General features: G+C 44.1%; 1 protein-coding gene across 5 annotated transcripts in view; it reads left to right on the top strand.

The window, feature by feature from the left end:
* The window catches only part of TPCN1 (two pore segment channel 1), a 134,353-nt gene that overhangs the window by 53,184 nt on the left and 64,805 nt on the right, over positions 1 to 16,364 (top strand). For all 5 annotated transcript variants that reach the window (XM_073672010.1, XM_073672019.1, XM_073672001.1 and 2 more), the window contains 4 exons: positions 5,516 to 5,604; positions 13,488 to 13,522; positions 13,613 to 13,671; positions 13,755 to 13,854. In XM_073672010.1, coding sequence (XP_073528111.1) covers positions 5,516 to 5,604; positions 13,488 to 13,522; positions 13,613 to 13,671; positions 13,755 to 13,854 — 283 coding nt within the window. The remainder of the gene's footprint in view (positions 1 to 5,515; positions 5,605 to 13,487; positions 13,523 to 13,612; positions 13,672 to 13,754; positions 13,855 to 16,364) is intronic.

The following is a 16,364-nucleotide window of genomic DNA, read 5'->3' on the forward strand; positions in this document are numbered from 1 at the left end:
TCTACGCTAAATATGAGAAGTGCCTCTTTGAGCAGACCTCGCTTCCGTTTCTGGGTACATAATCTCTCAGACCGGCCTACGAATGGATCCTGAGAAACTGTCTGCCATCCAGAAGTGGCCCCGACCAGAGGGGTTGAAAGCTATTCAGCGGTTCCTGGGTTTTGCCAACTACTACCGCCTCTTCATACCGCACTTCTCTTCCCGGACTGCCTCAATCTCTGCGCTCACCCGTAAGGGCACTAATCCCAGAGAATGGCCGCCCGAAGCAGAGGAAGCCTTTCTTTCCTTAAAACAGGCTTTCTCTTCCGCCCCGGTGCTGCATTGTCCAGACGGCAACAAACAATTCTTCCTGGAAGTTGACGCCTCCTCCTCTGGAGCCGGAGCGGTACTTACCCAAAAGTCGCCTTCCGGAAGAATGGTAACTTGCGGCTTCTTCTCCAAACTCTTCTCCTCTTCTGAGCGCAATTATTCTATAGGAGATCGAGAGTTATTGGCCATTAAGCTGGCACTGGAGGAGTGGCGTTACCTGCTCGAGGGGGCTCTTCACCCGGTAATTATTTACACGGACCACAAGAACTTGGCTTACCTCCAGAGCGCCCAGAGACTTAACCCGCTCCAAGCCCGGTGGTCCTTGTTTTTTGCCCGCTTTGATTTCGTTCTTCATTTTCGCCCGGCAGACAAAACCATCAAAGCTGACGCCTTGTCCCGATCCTTCCTGGTGTCTGATCTAGAGGAGGAACCGAAGCACATCATTGATCCCGCCAGAGTAATGCAGGTGGCTCCCGTGAATCTAAATCGTCTCCCTCCCGGTAAGACGTTCGTAACAGTACCTGATCGGAAGAAGGTCCTACTCTGGGGTCACTCGTCTAAGCTAGCTGGCCACGCCGGTCAGAAAAAGACCCTCCAGCTTATTACCCGGCATTACTGGTGGCCTACCCTGCACAAGGATGTAATAGACTTTGTTTCAGCCTGTGTGTCCTGCGCCCGCAACAAAGTTCCGAGACACCTGCCAACCGGTCGCCTCCTTCCTCTTCCAGTACCTGCTGCCCCGTGGCAGCATATAGCTATGGACTTTATAACGGATCTCCCTGTCTCTGCCGGTTGTACGGTCATTTGGGTGGTCGCTGACCCCTTTTCCAAGATGGCGCACTTCATTCCCCTGCCGGGTCTCCCGTCTGCACGCGAACTGGCTAAAGACTTTATCCGCCACATCTTCCGTCTCCATGGCCTGCCCCTCCACATCGTGTCGGATCGTGGGGTTCAGTTCACCTCACTCTTCTGGAGAGCCACATGTAAGCTGCTTGACGTCACCCTGGACTTCTCCTCCGCTTACCACCCACAGTCCAATGGTCAAGTGGAGCGGATCAATCAGATCCTGACCAGTTACCTCCGGCACTTCGTTAATGCCCACCATTCGGACTGGGTGGATCTCCTACCATGGGCCGAATTCTCTTACAATAATCACGAGAGCGAATCTTCCTCCAAATCCCCGTTTTTTGTAGTCTTCGGTCAGCATCCTCGGATCCCATTTCCCGTCTCCACCTCGGTGGACAATCCGGCTGCGGAATCTCTCATTAGCAAATTCTCCTCCATTTGGGAGAGTACCCAATCCGCACTCCTTCAGTCGTCCGAGCGGATGAAAAAACACGCTGACAAAAAACGCCTGGATCCTCCACAATTCCGTCCTGGAGATAAAGTCTGGCTCTCGTCCAAGTATGTCCGGCTCAAGATTCCCTCCTACAAGTTAGGGCCTCGGTTCATCGGCCCACTGGAAGTTATCAAACAAATCAATCCGGTGGCCTATAAATTGAAACTCCCGGCCAACTTACGGATCCCTAACTCCTTCCATGTATCTCTCCTCAAACCCGTGGTACTTAACTCTTTTTCCAAGTCTACAGGTACGCCCCTTGCTCCGGTTTCCGCTGAGAACGAATTTGAGGTAGAGAACATTCTGGCCACCAAAAGGGTAAGAGGAAAAACCTTTTTTCTGGTAGATTGGAAGGGGTTTGGTCCTGAGGAGAGAACGTGGGAGCCCCGGGAGAACATCCATGCCCCTCTCATCCTTGATAAATTTTCTCTCTGGCCTAAAAAAAGGGGGGCCTAAAGGGGGGGGGGGGTACTGTAGCATCGGCGTCCCTGCCTCCTGCTAGGCAGGGACGCTGTTCCCCTCACCTCTCCGCTCCGTGCCCGGAGTCTTCCTCCCGCTCTGCTGGCAGCGCGCGCTGCTTCCCAGCCACGGTGCTTAGGGCGCGCGCTCTCCCTCTCTTAAAGGGGCCGCGCGCGCCGTCCTAAGGAGTCCCCGGCCAATGGCCGGAGGACTTCACCATATATAAGGCACCTCCTCCAAAATGGAGGTGCCCGAGCAATGTTGTTGCAAAGCCTTCACTCTGCTTCAGCCCTCAGGTCCTGTTACCAGTTACCTGCCAGTCACCTGCCAGATTCCTGCTTGTTACCTGCCAGTCACCTGCCAGATTCCTGCCTGTTACCTGCCAGTCACCTGCCAGGTTCCTGCTTGATACCTGCCTGATATCCGCTTACCTGCTTGCAAGCCTGCGGTCCGACGATCTGCCTTCCGACACCTGTCAGTCTGTCTATGGACCAGCCTGCCCGCTCACCTGGGAGCGCTCACCTGCTACCTGCCTGCTAGCCTACCTGGAGGCTCTGCCATCACTTGCCGTGACCACCTGCCAGTCCTGAGACTCTTGCCCGCTCACCTGGGAGCGCTCACCTGCTACCTGCCTGCTAGCCAACCTGGAGGCTCTGCCGTCACTTGCTGTGACCACCTGCCCGTCCAGAGACTCTTGCCCGCTCACCTGGGAGCGTCCACCTGCTACCTGCCCTTCTACCCAGAGACTGTCCCTGTCACTTGCCGTGACTACCTGCCCGTCTTCCCTGGGAGCCACCCGCTTCCTTACAAGGACCGCCCCCTTGTATAGCTGCTCAGAGGTTCCGCCTCCCAGACCCGTTACACTGGCTAAACTTGTCTTAGCATAAACTATTGAGAGATGGAAGACCGTGACGGCAGGATCACATGTACGGTGTTTGTATGTTATAGTCTTATAAACCAATTGTTTCAGATGCTGGAAATCGCCTTTAACAATGGGTATAAATGAATCTATCACTTTGTATAGTACTATGGTCTGCATTTTACTCATAGATTTCAGTTACATTTTATGCTGTGCAATGTATAAAATCGAAAATCTTTTGTTGCCATTTGGAAATAGTTAACAAGCTGTTTTTGATTGAATATGCTATGGCTTTTTTATATGAAACCCTACAAAGCACCATTTTGAGTCAAATATAGTCAGCGTAACTCATAACAGTGATATAAAGTCATCATTTTATTAAATAGCAAACTTACATTCATGAACATACATTAAAAATTCACCATGCTATTTAGCATTGGCGTATAAGGAAAATTCCTTTTTTATTTAGACAAGGTATCAGTAACGGTTCACAACAAGAACAAGAGGACATAGAGCGAGAAGCCAAAAATATATGAGATTAATACATAGAGCACAGATCAGAGACAAGACACCCCCCTTGAAAAAGGTGCAGGAGGCACCGAAACGTACGTAGGGGCATTGAATTGGACAGGGAAGCATGCTGAGAAGGTAATAATCACAATGATGTTGTGCAACTGATAAGCATTTTTCAAACTCACACTGAGTTACCTGATTGAATGTAGCGCTTGACTCTTGGGCCTTGACTAGTTTATTGCTGGATAGTCTCTGTGATACACCCCATATATCTTTATCTCCCTACAGGAGTTTACCATTCTGATATATATTGATCAGTTGATCATATTATACATAAAGATCTTACAGTGTGGGGTATGTCACACAGTCACCAGGACTAGTCAGATCATTTTAATTGGCTATGACAATAAGCTGATGGACCAGTGTGTACATTGTAGGCTGATAGCCTTAACTATTGGAGCCCTTTTTGATCCATTATAATAGATATAGTGACTACATGTGGTACTTGGACAGATATTTTGTAAGAAAAGCTGCACCTGATCTGTGTTCTATGTATTAATCTCATATTTTTGGCTTCTCGCTCCATGTCCTCTTGTTCTTGTCGTGAACCGTTACTGATACCTTGTCTAAATAAAAAAGGAATTTTCCTTATATGCCAATGCTAAATAGCATGGTGAATTTTTAATGTATTGTCATAAATGTAAGTTTGTTATAAATGATGACTTTATATCACTGTTACGAGTTATTCTGACTATATTTGACTCAAAATGGTGCTTTGTAGGGTTTGATAATTGTGAGTCTCTGTGGCTATCTATGATGTGGCTTGTTCTTGATTTTTCTGGCTTTTTTTATATGGTTTGTGTGAATACCCAGAACAGCTCAACGTAAAGGGGACTTTCCATTAAAGTAAGTTATTCCCTACTGATTTGCTTGGGGTCCAGTTGCTCTTACCAGAACCGATCAGCAGAACAGGGCATTTTTTCCCAGTTAGAATGGAGCGCATGCTCAATCACCGCTCCATTCATTCCCTATGGCACTGCACTGGGCTTTCTCTGGCAGCCTCATAGAGAATGAATGGATCCGTAGTCTAACATGCACACTGCCGTGCTATATTAAACCAAAATAAAAGTGGCATGTTCTGCCGTTCATTGGGGGTACCTGTACTGAGACCCTCAGTGAATTGGTGATCACCTATCCTGTGGGTGGCTTTTTTTGAATGCCCAAAACAGCTCATTGTAAAAGGGTTTTCCTGGGAAAAAATGTATCGCCTATTCTTGGGGTAAGTGATAAGTTACTGATCACTGGGGTCCTGGTGCTGGGACCCCCACTGGTCCTAGGTGCTCTGAAAAGCCTGGTTTGATGGAACGGAGGTTGAACATATTACACCTCTCCGCTCCATTGTTTGTCTATGGGACTGCCAGAGATATCCAAGTACTGGGCACAGCTATTTCCAGCAGTCCCCCATAAGCAGTGAATGGAGGTGCTTATGCTCATCCTCTTGTTTCATTAAGGAGGGGCTCTGCAGAGTCCTGTTTTCACGATCCCTGGTGGGATAATTTTATTATGCTGAGAAAACCGCTTTAAGACGTGTGAATATTTGTAAATGATAACCCCAACTTTTATGTAGCACCAAAATAATCCAAAGCACTATAAAATCAGGTAAGGAGGAAACCTACAGAATGACGTTTGGCAAAATCAAACCTGAAGAAACATTGAGACTAAAGGAGAGAGAGCTCTCTTCCTTTAAGATCTGACCATCTGTAGATCCTGATGCTTATTAAGAGGTTGACTTTTTGCTGCCTGCCAATAATAAAGTGATAGGAAATCCTAGTGATATGCTATCACTGAACGCAGCTTAATTTGTATAGCCCGACACCTGCCTTCCATTCTGTGCACTAGATCACTAGTTTCTAAATGCTAAATACTGTGTTCTTGTTTTTTTGTGGAGTGTAAGTAAATGCTATTATATTACTGAGTGTTACCTTTAGTGACTGTCAGTAAAAATTGTGAATTAAGAATGTGCTTTTACTCTACAGGAACCTGCGTCAGATTTTCCAGTCTCTGCCGCCTTTTATAGATATCCTGCTTCTCCTCTTGTTCTTCATGGTTATTTTTGCCATCCTCGGTATGTTCTTCCAATTTAAATATATATATGCACACTTCTAATTTGTAATAAAAGGGTATTCTCAAGTTTGAAAGTTACCCCAATAATAGGGGATAACTTCCCAATCGTTGGGGGTCTGACTGCTGGGACCCCCATCAATCCTTCGAACCATTACTCTTAAGAGCCCCATGTGAATTTACTTTTAATGGAAGTGCCGGAGATTGCCAAGCGCTGCACTCAGCTGATCCCATTAGAATGAATAGAGCGGCAGTGCAAACGATTGCCCTCCGCTCCATTCATATGGGGCTCTTCAGAGTCCCAATTCGAAGGATCAGTGGGGACCCCAGCAGAAGGCACCCCCCCTCCCCTAGCGATTGGAAAGTTATCCCCTATCCTATGGATAGTGAATAACTTTCAAACTTGAGAATACTCCTTTAAGGGATTATCCATAGTTCTAAAAGATAGCTGTGGATATGACAAGCATTCTCAAAAAATAAGGTAAAAAATGTGAACCATTGAAACACGTAGGCCACATTCACACGCTCAGTATTTTACATCAGCATTTGTAACAATACCACATAATATAACCCAACAGCCATTGGTAACTTGTGTGTCTATAATTATAACAACCTATAAAGGGGGACACATCTACTATATGTAAGATATAAAATGTTAACTTTATTTCATAGATACGGTAAAACCAGGTAAGGCGGATAGGGTAGTGTCCCACAAAAGGGGAGCATAGAGGGTACAAATAAATAATGTGAATATTACACAACCCTCCTAATACAGTATAATCACCAGGGAGCACAGATACAATCAACATGCTAGTAGTATATAACAGTATATAATAAAGTGCAAAGTGCTATAAGATATATTCACAATAGTTAATGCTATAAACTATAGTTTAGTTATAGTGAATCAAGGTAATTAAGTAGATGGATGAACTAAATGTGCCAATCCTGCAATGTAAAAAATGCAGTAGGAAGAGAAGGAATACTGACCCCCAGCGCTGCCGACGCACGTTTCGCCAATGCTTTGCAGTAGCTTAGGTATCAGTGGTTACGACCACTAACAACTAACTAACACTATATGAGTTGTCGTAATCATGGAAACCTAAGTTACTCAAATGACCTGCACCTGGGGTAAGCGACATAGCGAATCAGACGAACTATACTACATTTCTAATTGTAGATATTTGATATTATTATTATTATTATTACACCTGCGACATATTGGGATAGGATCTCTGACATTGGAATACCCCTTTAAGGAAAAGCTAAGAAAAAAGTCAGATGTCACGCTGTCTCTGTATACTGGAGGTAGGGGGCCTAAGCTGACCCTAAGCTGGGGCCCTGACTAGTCCCTCAACCTGGAGGTACTGTTAAAGGTACAGAGGTCCAGGCCGCCAGCGTAACCCCTACCTCCTGAGGATCCCTGCACCTAAGTAATCTAGTCCTGAGAAGGACCCCGATCACAACAAAAGGGGACAAGTAATAATATGCCCACACACAGTACTTAGACGAACGAGACAGTACAAGGGAAAACCCAAAACCACCTTGCATACAACAACTACACAACTACAACAGAGGGAACACCAACGGGAAAGGAGATAAATGATAAAGCGAGGAAGGGAAAAAACACTCCAAATACACTTATCTCAGAAACTCCAAACACCACGATCCGCTCTGTTAGTCTGAATGAAATGCTTTCACCGACACTTCCCAAACAGACCAGCAGGCATTTGAAGGAGTCTCACTACAGCAGTATTGATTGCAGCTGGGCGAGGCTGGACCTCGTCTAGCACAGAGAGAGAGAGAATTAACTCCCTCACTGCCGAAAAACACAAAGCACCAACAAGTCAGCTGCGAGAAGTCAGGCTGTGTACTCGTGACGATCTTCGTGGCGACACACCCGTGACATCAGAGGCCTGAAAAATTAGTTTATAACAAGTGAACAACATCACTTAACGTTCTGTCGGTTGTATCTTCCTGAGATTTTAGTTTTCTGAATGCCGAGCCTTGTATTACCCCGCCTACACCACTAATTTACAACTTTCTGTGTACACAGTGCATAGGCAGAAAGCTGTGGTGCGTGCGGGGTTATACCGAGCTCAAGAATATGGAGGACTACATTGCAGCAGATTTTCTACTCCTCTAACGTCAATCTCCTGCTGATAAAACTGTGATTTTATTCATAAAACTGCAGCAAACAGCTCAGTAAGTGACCCACCGCTGGAATTATGCTGCTCTTGGATGGGTTTCCACCGCTGCCGATTTTCTTTTTGTTTTTTTTTTTATTTTATTTTCCCGTCCACATACACGTGTGAGGTCATGTTTATAGTGGGGTGAGTTGCACTTTTTAAATGAAACCATTCTTTTTTTTATTCTTTTACACATAGTGTGTACTGGAAAACTGAAGCAAAGTGTGGTAAAATTGGGGAAAAAAAAACCACACTTGTTTTTACAGTACACATTTTGTGGTAAAAATGACTTGCCAGTATGATTTTCCTCATCAGCACGATTATGGCGATACCAAACTTGTCCCAGTTTTTTTTTAGCACTTTAGTGGTGGGCAGAAAAAAACATTTTCTGATATCCATAATGTTTTCTTTTTCTGGTTCATGGAGCTGTGTGAGGGCTTATCTTTTGAGGGGTGTGACAACATTTTTATTAATACCATTTTGGGATAGGTGTAACATTTTGATTGCTTCTTACAGTATTTTGATGATGAAAAACCCCCCCACAATTTTGGCGTTTTGAATTATTTTTCTTTTTTACTGTGTTTACTGATTTACAGGTTAATTATTTTTAGATTTTGATAGATTGGACTTTTCTGAGCATAGAATACCATATATTTGTATTTTTATTATCATTTTTTTTTAAATGAAGGAAAAACCGGAGTGGAGTTGAACTTTTAGTTTTCTTGTTTTTTTTTTTCATATTTAAAAAAAAAGAAACAAAAAAAAAAAACATTTCTTTTACTTTTCACTGTATTTGTTAGTCCCCTTAGGGGACTTGAACCCTTTGATCGTCTGATCGCTTGTGCTATACAAAGCTGTACCACAGTATTGCTGCATACAGTAAAAATCATGGTCTCTTTGAAGCTTAGCCACAGGCACCTCAGTAGGCACATAGAATGACTCGCCCCCATGCTGGCGCGTTATTAGTGCTGCTGTCAGAGATTGACAGGGGCATTTAACAGGTAAATAGTCACAAGCGGAGCTCTGCACCACCACTGTTACAGGCATGTCCTAGCTGTATCACACAGCCATTACTTTCGGGTATGGGTCGTGTCCGCTCCATACACCCGCCCCTGACATGTGTCGTACGTGTACGGCAGATGTCGATAAGGGATTAAAGAAGAATAAAGTTTAAGTTTTGGAATGGCCAAGTCAAATTCTGACCTTAATCCTAAAGAAATGTTGCAGTCTAATATATAAATCTAATATTTTGCACTCATTATTTTGATTTGGTTGTTTACAGTGGGTACGAAAAGTATTCCGACCCCTTTACATTTTTCACTCTTTGTTTCATTGCAGCCATTTGGTAAATTCTAAAAAGTTCATTTTTTTTCTCATTAAAGTACACTCTGCACCCCATTTTGACTGAAAAAAAGCAGAAATGTAGAAATTTTTGCAAATTTATTAAAAAAGAAAAACTGAAATATCACATGGTCATAAGTATTCTGTCACGGGTGTGTCGGAGGTGACAGTCGCCCTGCAGTGGCTTGTAGGAGATCTCCACGTTTGGCATTGCAGACAACCTCCTATCTAGGAAGCTATCTTTAGTACACAGCGACTATCTCCCTCTGGCCTGGGTGTATATATACCTGGTCTCTCCAGATGGGCATTGCCGGTTATACTCATTCCTTCCTGGATCTTGGCTGTAGCAGCACCACGTCCCCTCTGGAGTCTTGAGGCCGTGTACACTGTTGGAGTTTATCTAAAGCTAAGCAGTTATTCCCTTGTTTTGTCTTTCCCTATTGTCTTTAGTTGCTAGCGGAGATTGACTAGTGCTCATCTCCTTCCACCCCTAGTTGTAGCCTTACGCCAGGGACAGCAGGGCGAGGCATGTGATCGGCGACAGCTGCAGAGGCTGTATTTGGACATTTAGGGGAGAAAGGGCAACGCTAGTCCAGATTAGGAGGTCACCACTCCCCCCTTTCCCTAGTGTCTGGGCTCCGTCCCCTTTCCCCTCTGTGTTGTACTCACACCTGGCATGACATATTCAGACCCTTTGCTCAGTATTGAGTAGAAGCACCCTTTTGAGCTATTACAGCCATGAGTCTTCTTGGGAATGAATATATAAACTAAAAGGAAGACATTTTAAAATTATATATTTTATTAAGATATAAAGTTAAAAACATACCAGACAATTGTGCAAAAAAAAACAAAAACACAAATTAACCCGACCCACAGACTAAACGTTGTATCCTAATTACCAATCAAACAGAAACCCCCCCCCCAACCAATAACCTAGGTTATGATCATGGTTCAGCCTCCCATCTACTGTTAGTAGTCATATTGTCCAAGGTCAGCCTATACTCTCCCAGGTATACCTAAACAAATAATATATTGGTTAGATGATTTTCAGTATGACATATATCTATAACCATCCACTCAAAGGAAGATGCCTAGTAGCCAATTTCAAATATAACCATCCATTCAGATGAAAAATGCTTAATTCTCGAAAAATGCTTAATGCCCGACGCGTTTCGCCACCAACTGTCTTAGCGGCTCTTCAGGGGCAACACAAGTTAACAAGCCAATATATGGCAGAAGAGGAGCAGTGGTAGTAGTTCATCTAATATTCCCCATGACAGTAAAAAAATAAATAAATTATATATTAGCCAGTGTTTCCTTGGCCCATATATTACATAAAAATGAGCCATTATCATTTATAAACACTCATCGGATCAGAGCCAATACTCATTTTGATGATATCGACCTGAGTTTGTCCTGCTCCATCCAGGACCCCTCAGGATTGATTTCTCTCCTAGACGGATAAACATAATGTTTTATGGGTTCCACTATCGAGCCCCTGGGACACAAAAAGCCCTCCCCTTTACCAAACTAAGCATATTAACATACAGCAAAAAGTAGGCTCCTCACCTCCTTTATATTTTATTCCAGGGTATTTTTACACAAACAATTTTAACAACCAAGATTTCATCTTAGTTATGATTTCCTTTATAACTCAAGGACAACGTTCCTTTCCTATAAAAACATAGTGATGAAAGATTCTTATAAACAAAAATTTCCCCAGCATAAAACTAATTTTGAACCCTCAGAGCGGGTGTATCAGAAAATCTGACCCCCTCCCTCTTATCCAATTCAAGAAAACAGGCTTACCAGTAAAACTCTAGATTCTTAATAAATGATATTTCCATACTGATGGTTTCAGATCCCTGCCACACAGAAGGAGAGGGGATCCAAATAAAAAAAAAAAAAAAAAAAAGAATGAAAGTGCACCCCTATTTAAAGTTTTCTTCCCACAGGGCATACCTTATCCTGGAGACAGTGTTCCTGGTTCCTATCTGCAGCTATAGTGAGAACTGAACATGGGCATGTCTTATAGCCCTCATGGACCAATCATCCAAATCAGCTGGTCAAATTACCTTTGCAACAGGACCATTGCACTTCCCCTCCTTAACCATTTTCATGCCAGCATCGTACACATAAAAGGCCATAATCCCAATGCTCTGTACTATCACGGCAATGCTCGCCATCAGACCGCGCTAAGTGAACGCTACACTACAGGCATGGCGATACGCGCCATCAATCCGCGCCAAACACACGCCACACCACAAACACATCCGGTGTACGCCGGTCAGATGACCGCCATGTCAGAGCACAGCATCCAACTGCGCACACATCAGTCAGGAGGCGCCCCAAGCAGAAATGCAGGATGCGTCACCATAACACGCATGCCCTATTAAAGGGAACACTCAGAGAAAAAAAAAAGGGGGGGAATACAGAATATTACATTCATAATCAAGAGAGACCAATGACATGTACTCCCAGTGAATTCTGTAAATAGAAAAGTTGTTTTTTATTGCATAAAGACAAATTATGGAAAACCTGACAGATATCCCAAGTTAAAAAATATAAACATAAAGGCCCCTTATGGGTCGATAGGTATACATGATGGCTTCTACCCTTATGGTCCAGCGAAAAATTCCCGAACCAGTGAGACATAGAAAAAGGAGAGAGGGGGAGTCTTGAATTGCTACCCCAAGGAAATACATAACCCCATGGTCATAGAAGCACTTGAGAGGAGACCAAGCCTAATATTAAATAGAACAATCATAAACCTAATTCAAAACCAAACAGGAGTCGCCAATTGCCTCCGTGCATAGGACGAGAGGAAAAAAAATTCTTGGGAATTATGCAACAAGTTTTTCACATTTGGGTTTGGGGATACTCTGCCATTCTTCGTTGCACATTCTCTCCAGTTCCATCAGGTTGGATGGTGAACGTTGGTGGACATCCATTTTCAGGTCTCTCCAGAGATGCTCAGTTGGGTTTAGGTCAGGGCTCTGCCTGGGCCAGTCAAGAATGGTCACACAGTTGTTCTGAAGCCACTCCTTTGTTAATTTAGCTGTGCGCTTAGGGTCATTGTCTTGTTGGAAGTTGAACTTTCGTCCAAGTCTGAGGTCCAGAGCACTCTGAAAGAGGTTTTCAGCCAGGATATCTCTGTACTTGGCCCCATTCATGTTTCCTTCAATTGCAACCATTCGTCCTGTCCCTGCAGCTGAAAAACACCCCCATAGCATGATGCTGCCACTACCATGTTTCACTGTTGGGATTGTATTGGGCAGGTGATGAGCAGTGCCTGGTTTTCTCCACACATACCGCTTAGAATTATCACCAAAAAGTTCTATCTTCGTCTCATCAGACCAGAGAATCTTATTTCTCATAGTCTGGGAGTCCTTCATGTGTTTTTGAGCAAACTCTATGCAGGCTTTCATATGTCTTGCACTGAGGAGAGGCTTCAGTCGGGCCACTCTGCCATAAAGGCCCGACTGGTGGAGGGCTGCAGTGATAGTTGACTTTGTGGAACTTTCTCCCATCTCCCTACTGCATCTCTGGAGCTCAACCACAGTGATCTTGGGGTTCTTCTTTACCTCTCTCACCAAGGCTCTTCTCCCACGATTGCTCAGTTTGGCTGGACGGCCAGGTCTAGGAAGACTTCTGGTGGTCCCAAACTTCTTCCATTTAAGGATTATGGAGGCCACTGTGCTCTTAGGAACCTTGAGTACTGCAGAAATTATTTTGTAACCTTGGCCAGATCTGTGCCTTGCCACAATTCTGTCTCTGAGCTCTTTGTACAGTTCCTTTTGAGCTCATGATTCTCATTTGGTTTGACATGCATTGTGAGCTGTAAGGTCTTTTATAGACAGGTGTGTGCCTTTCCAAATCAAGTCCTATCAGCTGGACTCCAATGAAGGAGTAGAACCATCTGAAGGAGGATCACAAGGAAATGGACAGCATGTGACTTAAATATGAGTGTCTGAGCAAAGGGTCTGAATACTTATTACCATGTGATATTTCAGTTTTTCTTTTTTAATAAATTTGCAAAAATTTCTACATTTCTGTTTTTTTTTTCAGTCAAGATGAGGAGCAGAGTGTTCTTTAATGAGCAAAAAAAATGAACTTTTTAGAATTTACCAAATGGCTGCAGTGAAACAAAGAGTGAAAAATTTAAAGGGGTCTGAATACTTTCCGTACCCACTGTATCTGCTTTCTGATGTAGTTTTAGGTCAAATTTTTGCTGAAATATGAAAAATGTTGATTGGTTCACAAACCTTCAACCAGCAAATTCGCCAGCGCTCCCAGTCCTTCGTTATTATGCCTTATCTATATTATTAGTAAATGGTTTCATTCATTTTTCTCTTTCTAGGATTCTACTTATTTTCTCCTAATCCAGCTGATCCAGTAAGTCATGTTGATTACCATATAAATTCATTGATTTGAACTGAATTGCTGAATTGGATATTGCCATTTTTTTAATTCTGTTTTTGGCAGTATTTCAACACTCTGGAGAATAGTCTGGTCAGTCTGTTTGTACTTTTGACAACTGCCAAGTAAGTGATTTTTTTTCTTCCATCTGGTAACCAGTAGAAAATTCTAGATGCTGTTTGATAAACATTTTCCTTCTGTATTGTAGTTTCCCTGATGTTATGATGCCGGCATATTCACTCAATCGGTGGTCATGCGTCTTTTTCATTGTGTACTTGTCTATTGAGCTATATTTCATCATGAATCTGGTGAGTGGCTTGTTTTCTGAAACCACAAAACATTTCCCATCTTGTAGTTGTGTACAAAGTGACAACATTAAGAATGGATCTTTTCCACCTATTGTTAAAGTAAAGCCTAGGGCCTTTTGTACAACATACACTTTATATAGAGATATTATAGATTTAGTGTGTGTATGTACAGTACAGACCAAAAGTTTGGACACACTTTCTCATTTAAAGATTTTTCTGTATTTTCATGACTATGAAAATTGTACATTCACTCTGAAGGCATCAAAACTATGAATTAACACATGTGGAATTATATACTTAACAAAAAAGTGTGAAACAACTGAAAATATGTCTTATATTCTAGGTTCTTCAAAGTAGCCACCTTTTGCTTTGATGACTGCTTTGCACACTCTTGGCATTCTCTTGATGAGCTTCAAGAGGTAGTCACCGGAAATGGTCTTCCAACAATCTTGAAGGAGTTCCCAGAGATGCTTAGCACTTGTTGGCCCTTTTGCCTTCACTCTGCGGTCCAGCTCACCCCAAACCATCTCGATTGGGTTCAGGTCTGGTGACTGTGGAGGCCAAGTCATCTGGCGTAGCACCCCATCACTCTCCTTCTTGGTCAAATAGCCCTTACACAGCCTGGAGGTGTGTTTGGGGTCATTGTCCTGTTGAAAAATAAATGATGGTCCAACTAAACGCAAACCGGATGGGATAGCATGCCGCTGCAAGATGCTGTGGTAGCCATGCTGGTTCAGTATGCCTTCAATTTTGAATAAATCCCCAACAGTGTCACCAGCAAAGCACCCCCACACCATCACATCTCCTCCTCCATGCTTCACTGTGGGAACCAGGCATGTAGAGTCCATCCTTTCACCTTTTCTGCGTCGCACAAAGACGATGACTACCTCTTGAAGCTCATCAAGAAAATGCCCTGAGTGTGCAAAGCAGTCATCAAAGCAAAAAGTGGCTACTTTGAAGAACCTAGAATATAAGACATATTTTCAGTTGTGTATATATACACACACACACTGCTCCGAAAAATAAAGGGAACACTCAAATATTCTCATTGAATACTTTGTTCTGTACAAAGTTAAATGTGCTGACAACAAAATCACACAAAAATCATCAATGGAAATCAAATTTATTAACCAATGGAGGCCTGGATTTGGAGTCACCCCCAAAATTAAAGTGGAAAAACACACTACAGGCTGATCCAACTTTGATGTAATATCCTTAAAACAAGTCAAAATGAGGCGCAGTATTGTGTGTGGCCTCCACGTGCCTGTATGACCTCCCTACAATGCCTGGGCATGCTCCTGATGAGGTTGCGGATGGTCTCCTGTGGGATCTCCTCCCAGACCTGGACTAAAGCATCCGCCAACTCCTGGACAGTCTGTGGTGCAACGTGACGTTGGTGGATGGAGCGAGACATGATGTCCCAGATGTGCTCAGTTGGATTCAGGTCTGGGGAACGGGCGGGCCAGTCCATAGCTTCAATGCCTTCATCTTGCAGGAACTGCAGACACACTCCAGCCACATGACGTCTGGCATTGTCCTGCATTAGGAGGAACCCAGGGGCAACCGCACCAGCATATGGTCTCACAAGGGGTCTGAGGATCTCATCTCTGTACCTAATGGCAGTCAGGCTACCTCTGGCGAGCACATGTAGGGCTGTGTGGCCCTCCAAAGAAATGTCACCCCACACCATTACTGACCCACTGCCAAACCGGTCTTGCTGAAGGATGTTGCAGGCAGCACATCGCTCTCCACGGTGTCTCCAGTCTCTGTCACGTCTGTCACATGTGCTCAGTGTGAACCTGCTTTCATCTGTGACGAGCACAGGGCGCCAGTGGCGACTTTGCCAATCCTGGTGTTTGTGGCAAATGCCAAGCGTCCTGCATGATGTTGGGCTGTGAGCACACCCCCCATCTGTGGACGTCGGGCCCTCATACCACCCTCATGGAGTCGTTTTGTAACCGTTTGTGCAGACAGATGCACATTTGTGGCCTGCTGGAGGTCATTTTGCATGGCTCTGGCACTGCTCCCCCTGTTCCTCCTTGCACAAAGGAGGAGGAAACGGTCCTGCTTCTGGGTTGTTGCCCTCCTATGGCTCCCTCCACATCTTCTGGTACCTGTTCCATGCTCTGGACACTGTGCTGACAGACACAGCTACCCTTCTTACCACAGCTCGCACTGATGTGCCATCCTGGATGAACTTCACTACCTGAGCAATGTCTGTGGATTGTACTGTAGACACCGCCTCATGCTACTGTACCCCTAGGGGTGAGAGCAATGGCAAAATGAAAAAGTGACCAAAACAACAGCCAAAAAAGATGAGAACAGAGAAATGGTCTGTGGTCACCACCTGCGGAACCACTCCTTTATAGGGGGTATCTTGCTAATTGCCTATCATTTCTACCAGTTGTCTGTTCCATTTGCACAAAAGCAGGAGAAATTGATTCACAATCAGTGTTGCTTCATAACTGGACAGGTAGATTTCACAGAAGTGTTATTGACTTGGAGTTACA

This window comes from Phyllobates terribilis, unplaced genomic scaffold (assembly GCF_046119375.1).
Source record: "Phyllobates terribilis strain yellow unplaced genomic scaffold, ASM4611937v1 Scaffold_1__5_contigs__length_1240528914, whole genome shotgun sequence".
In the NCBI taxonomy this organism is placed as follows: Eukaryota; Metazoa; Chordata; class Amphibia; order Anura; family Dendrobatidae; genus Phyllobates; species Phyllobates terribilis.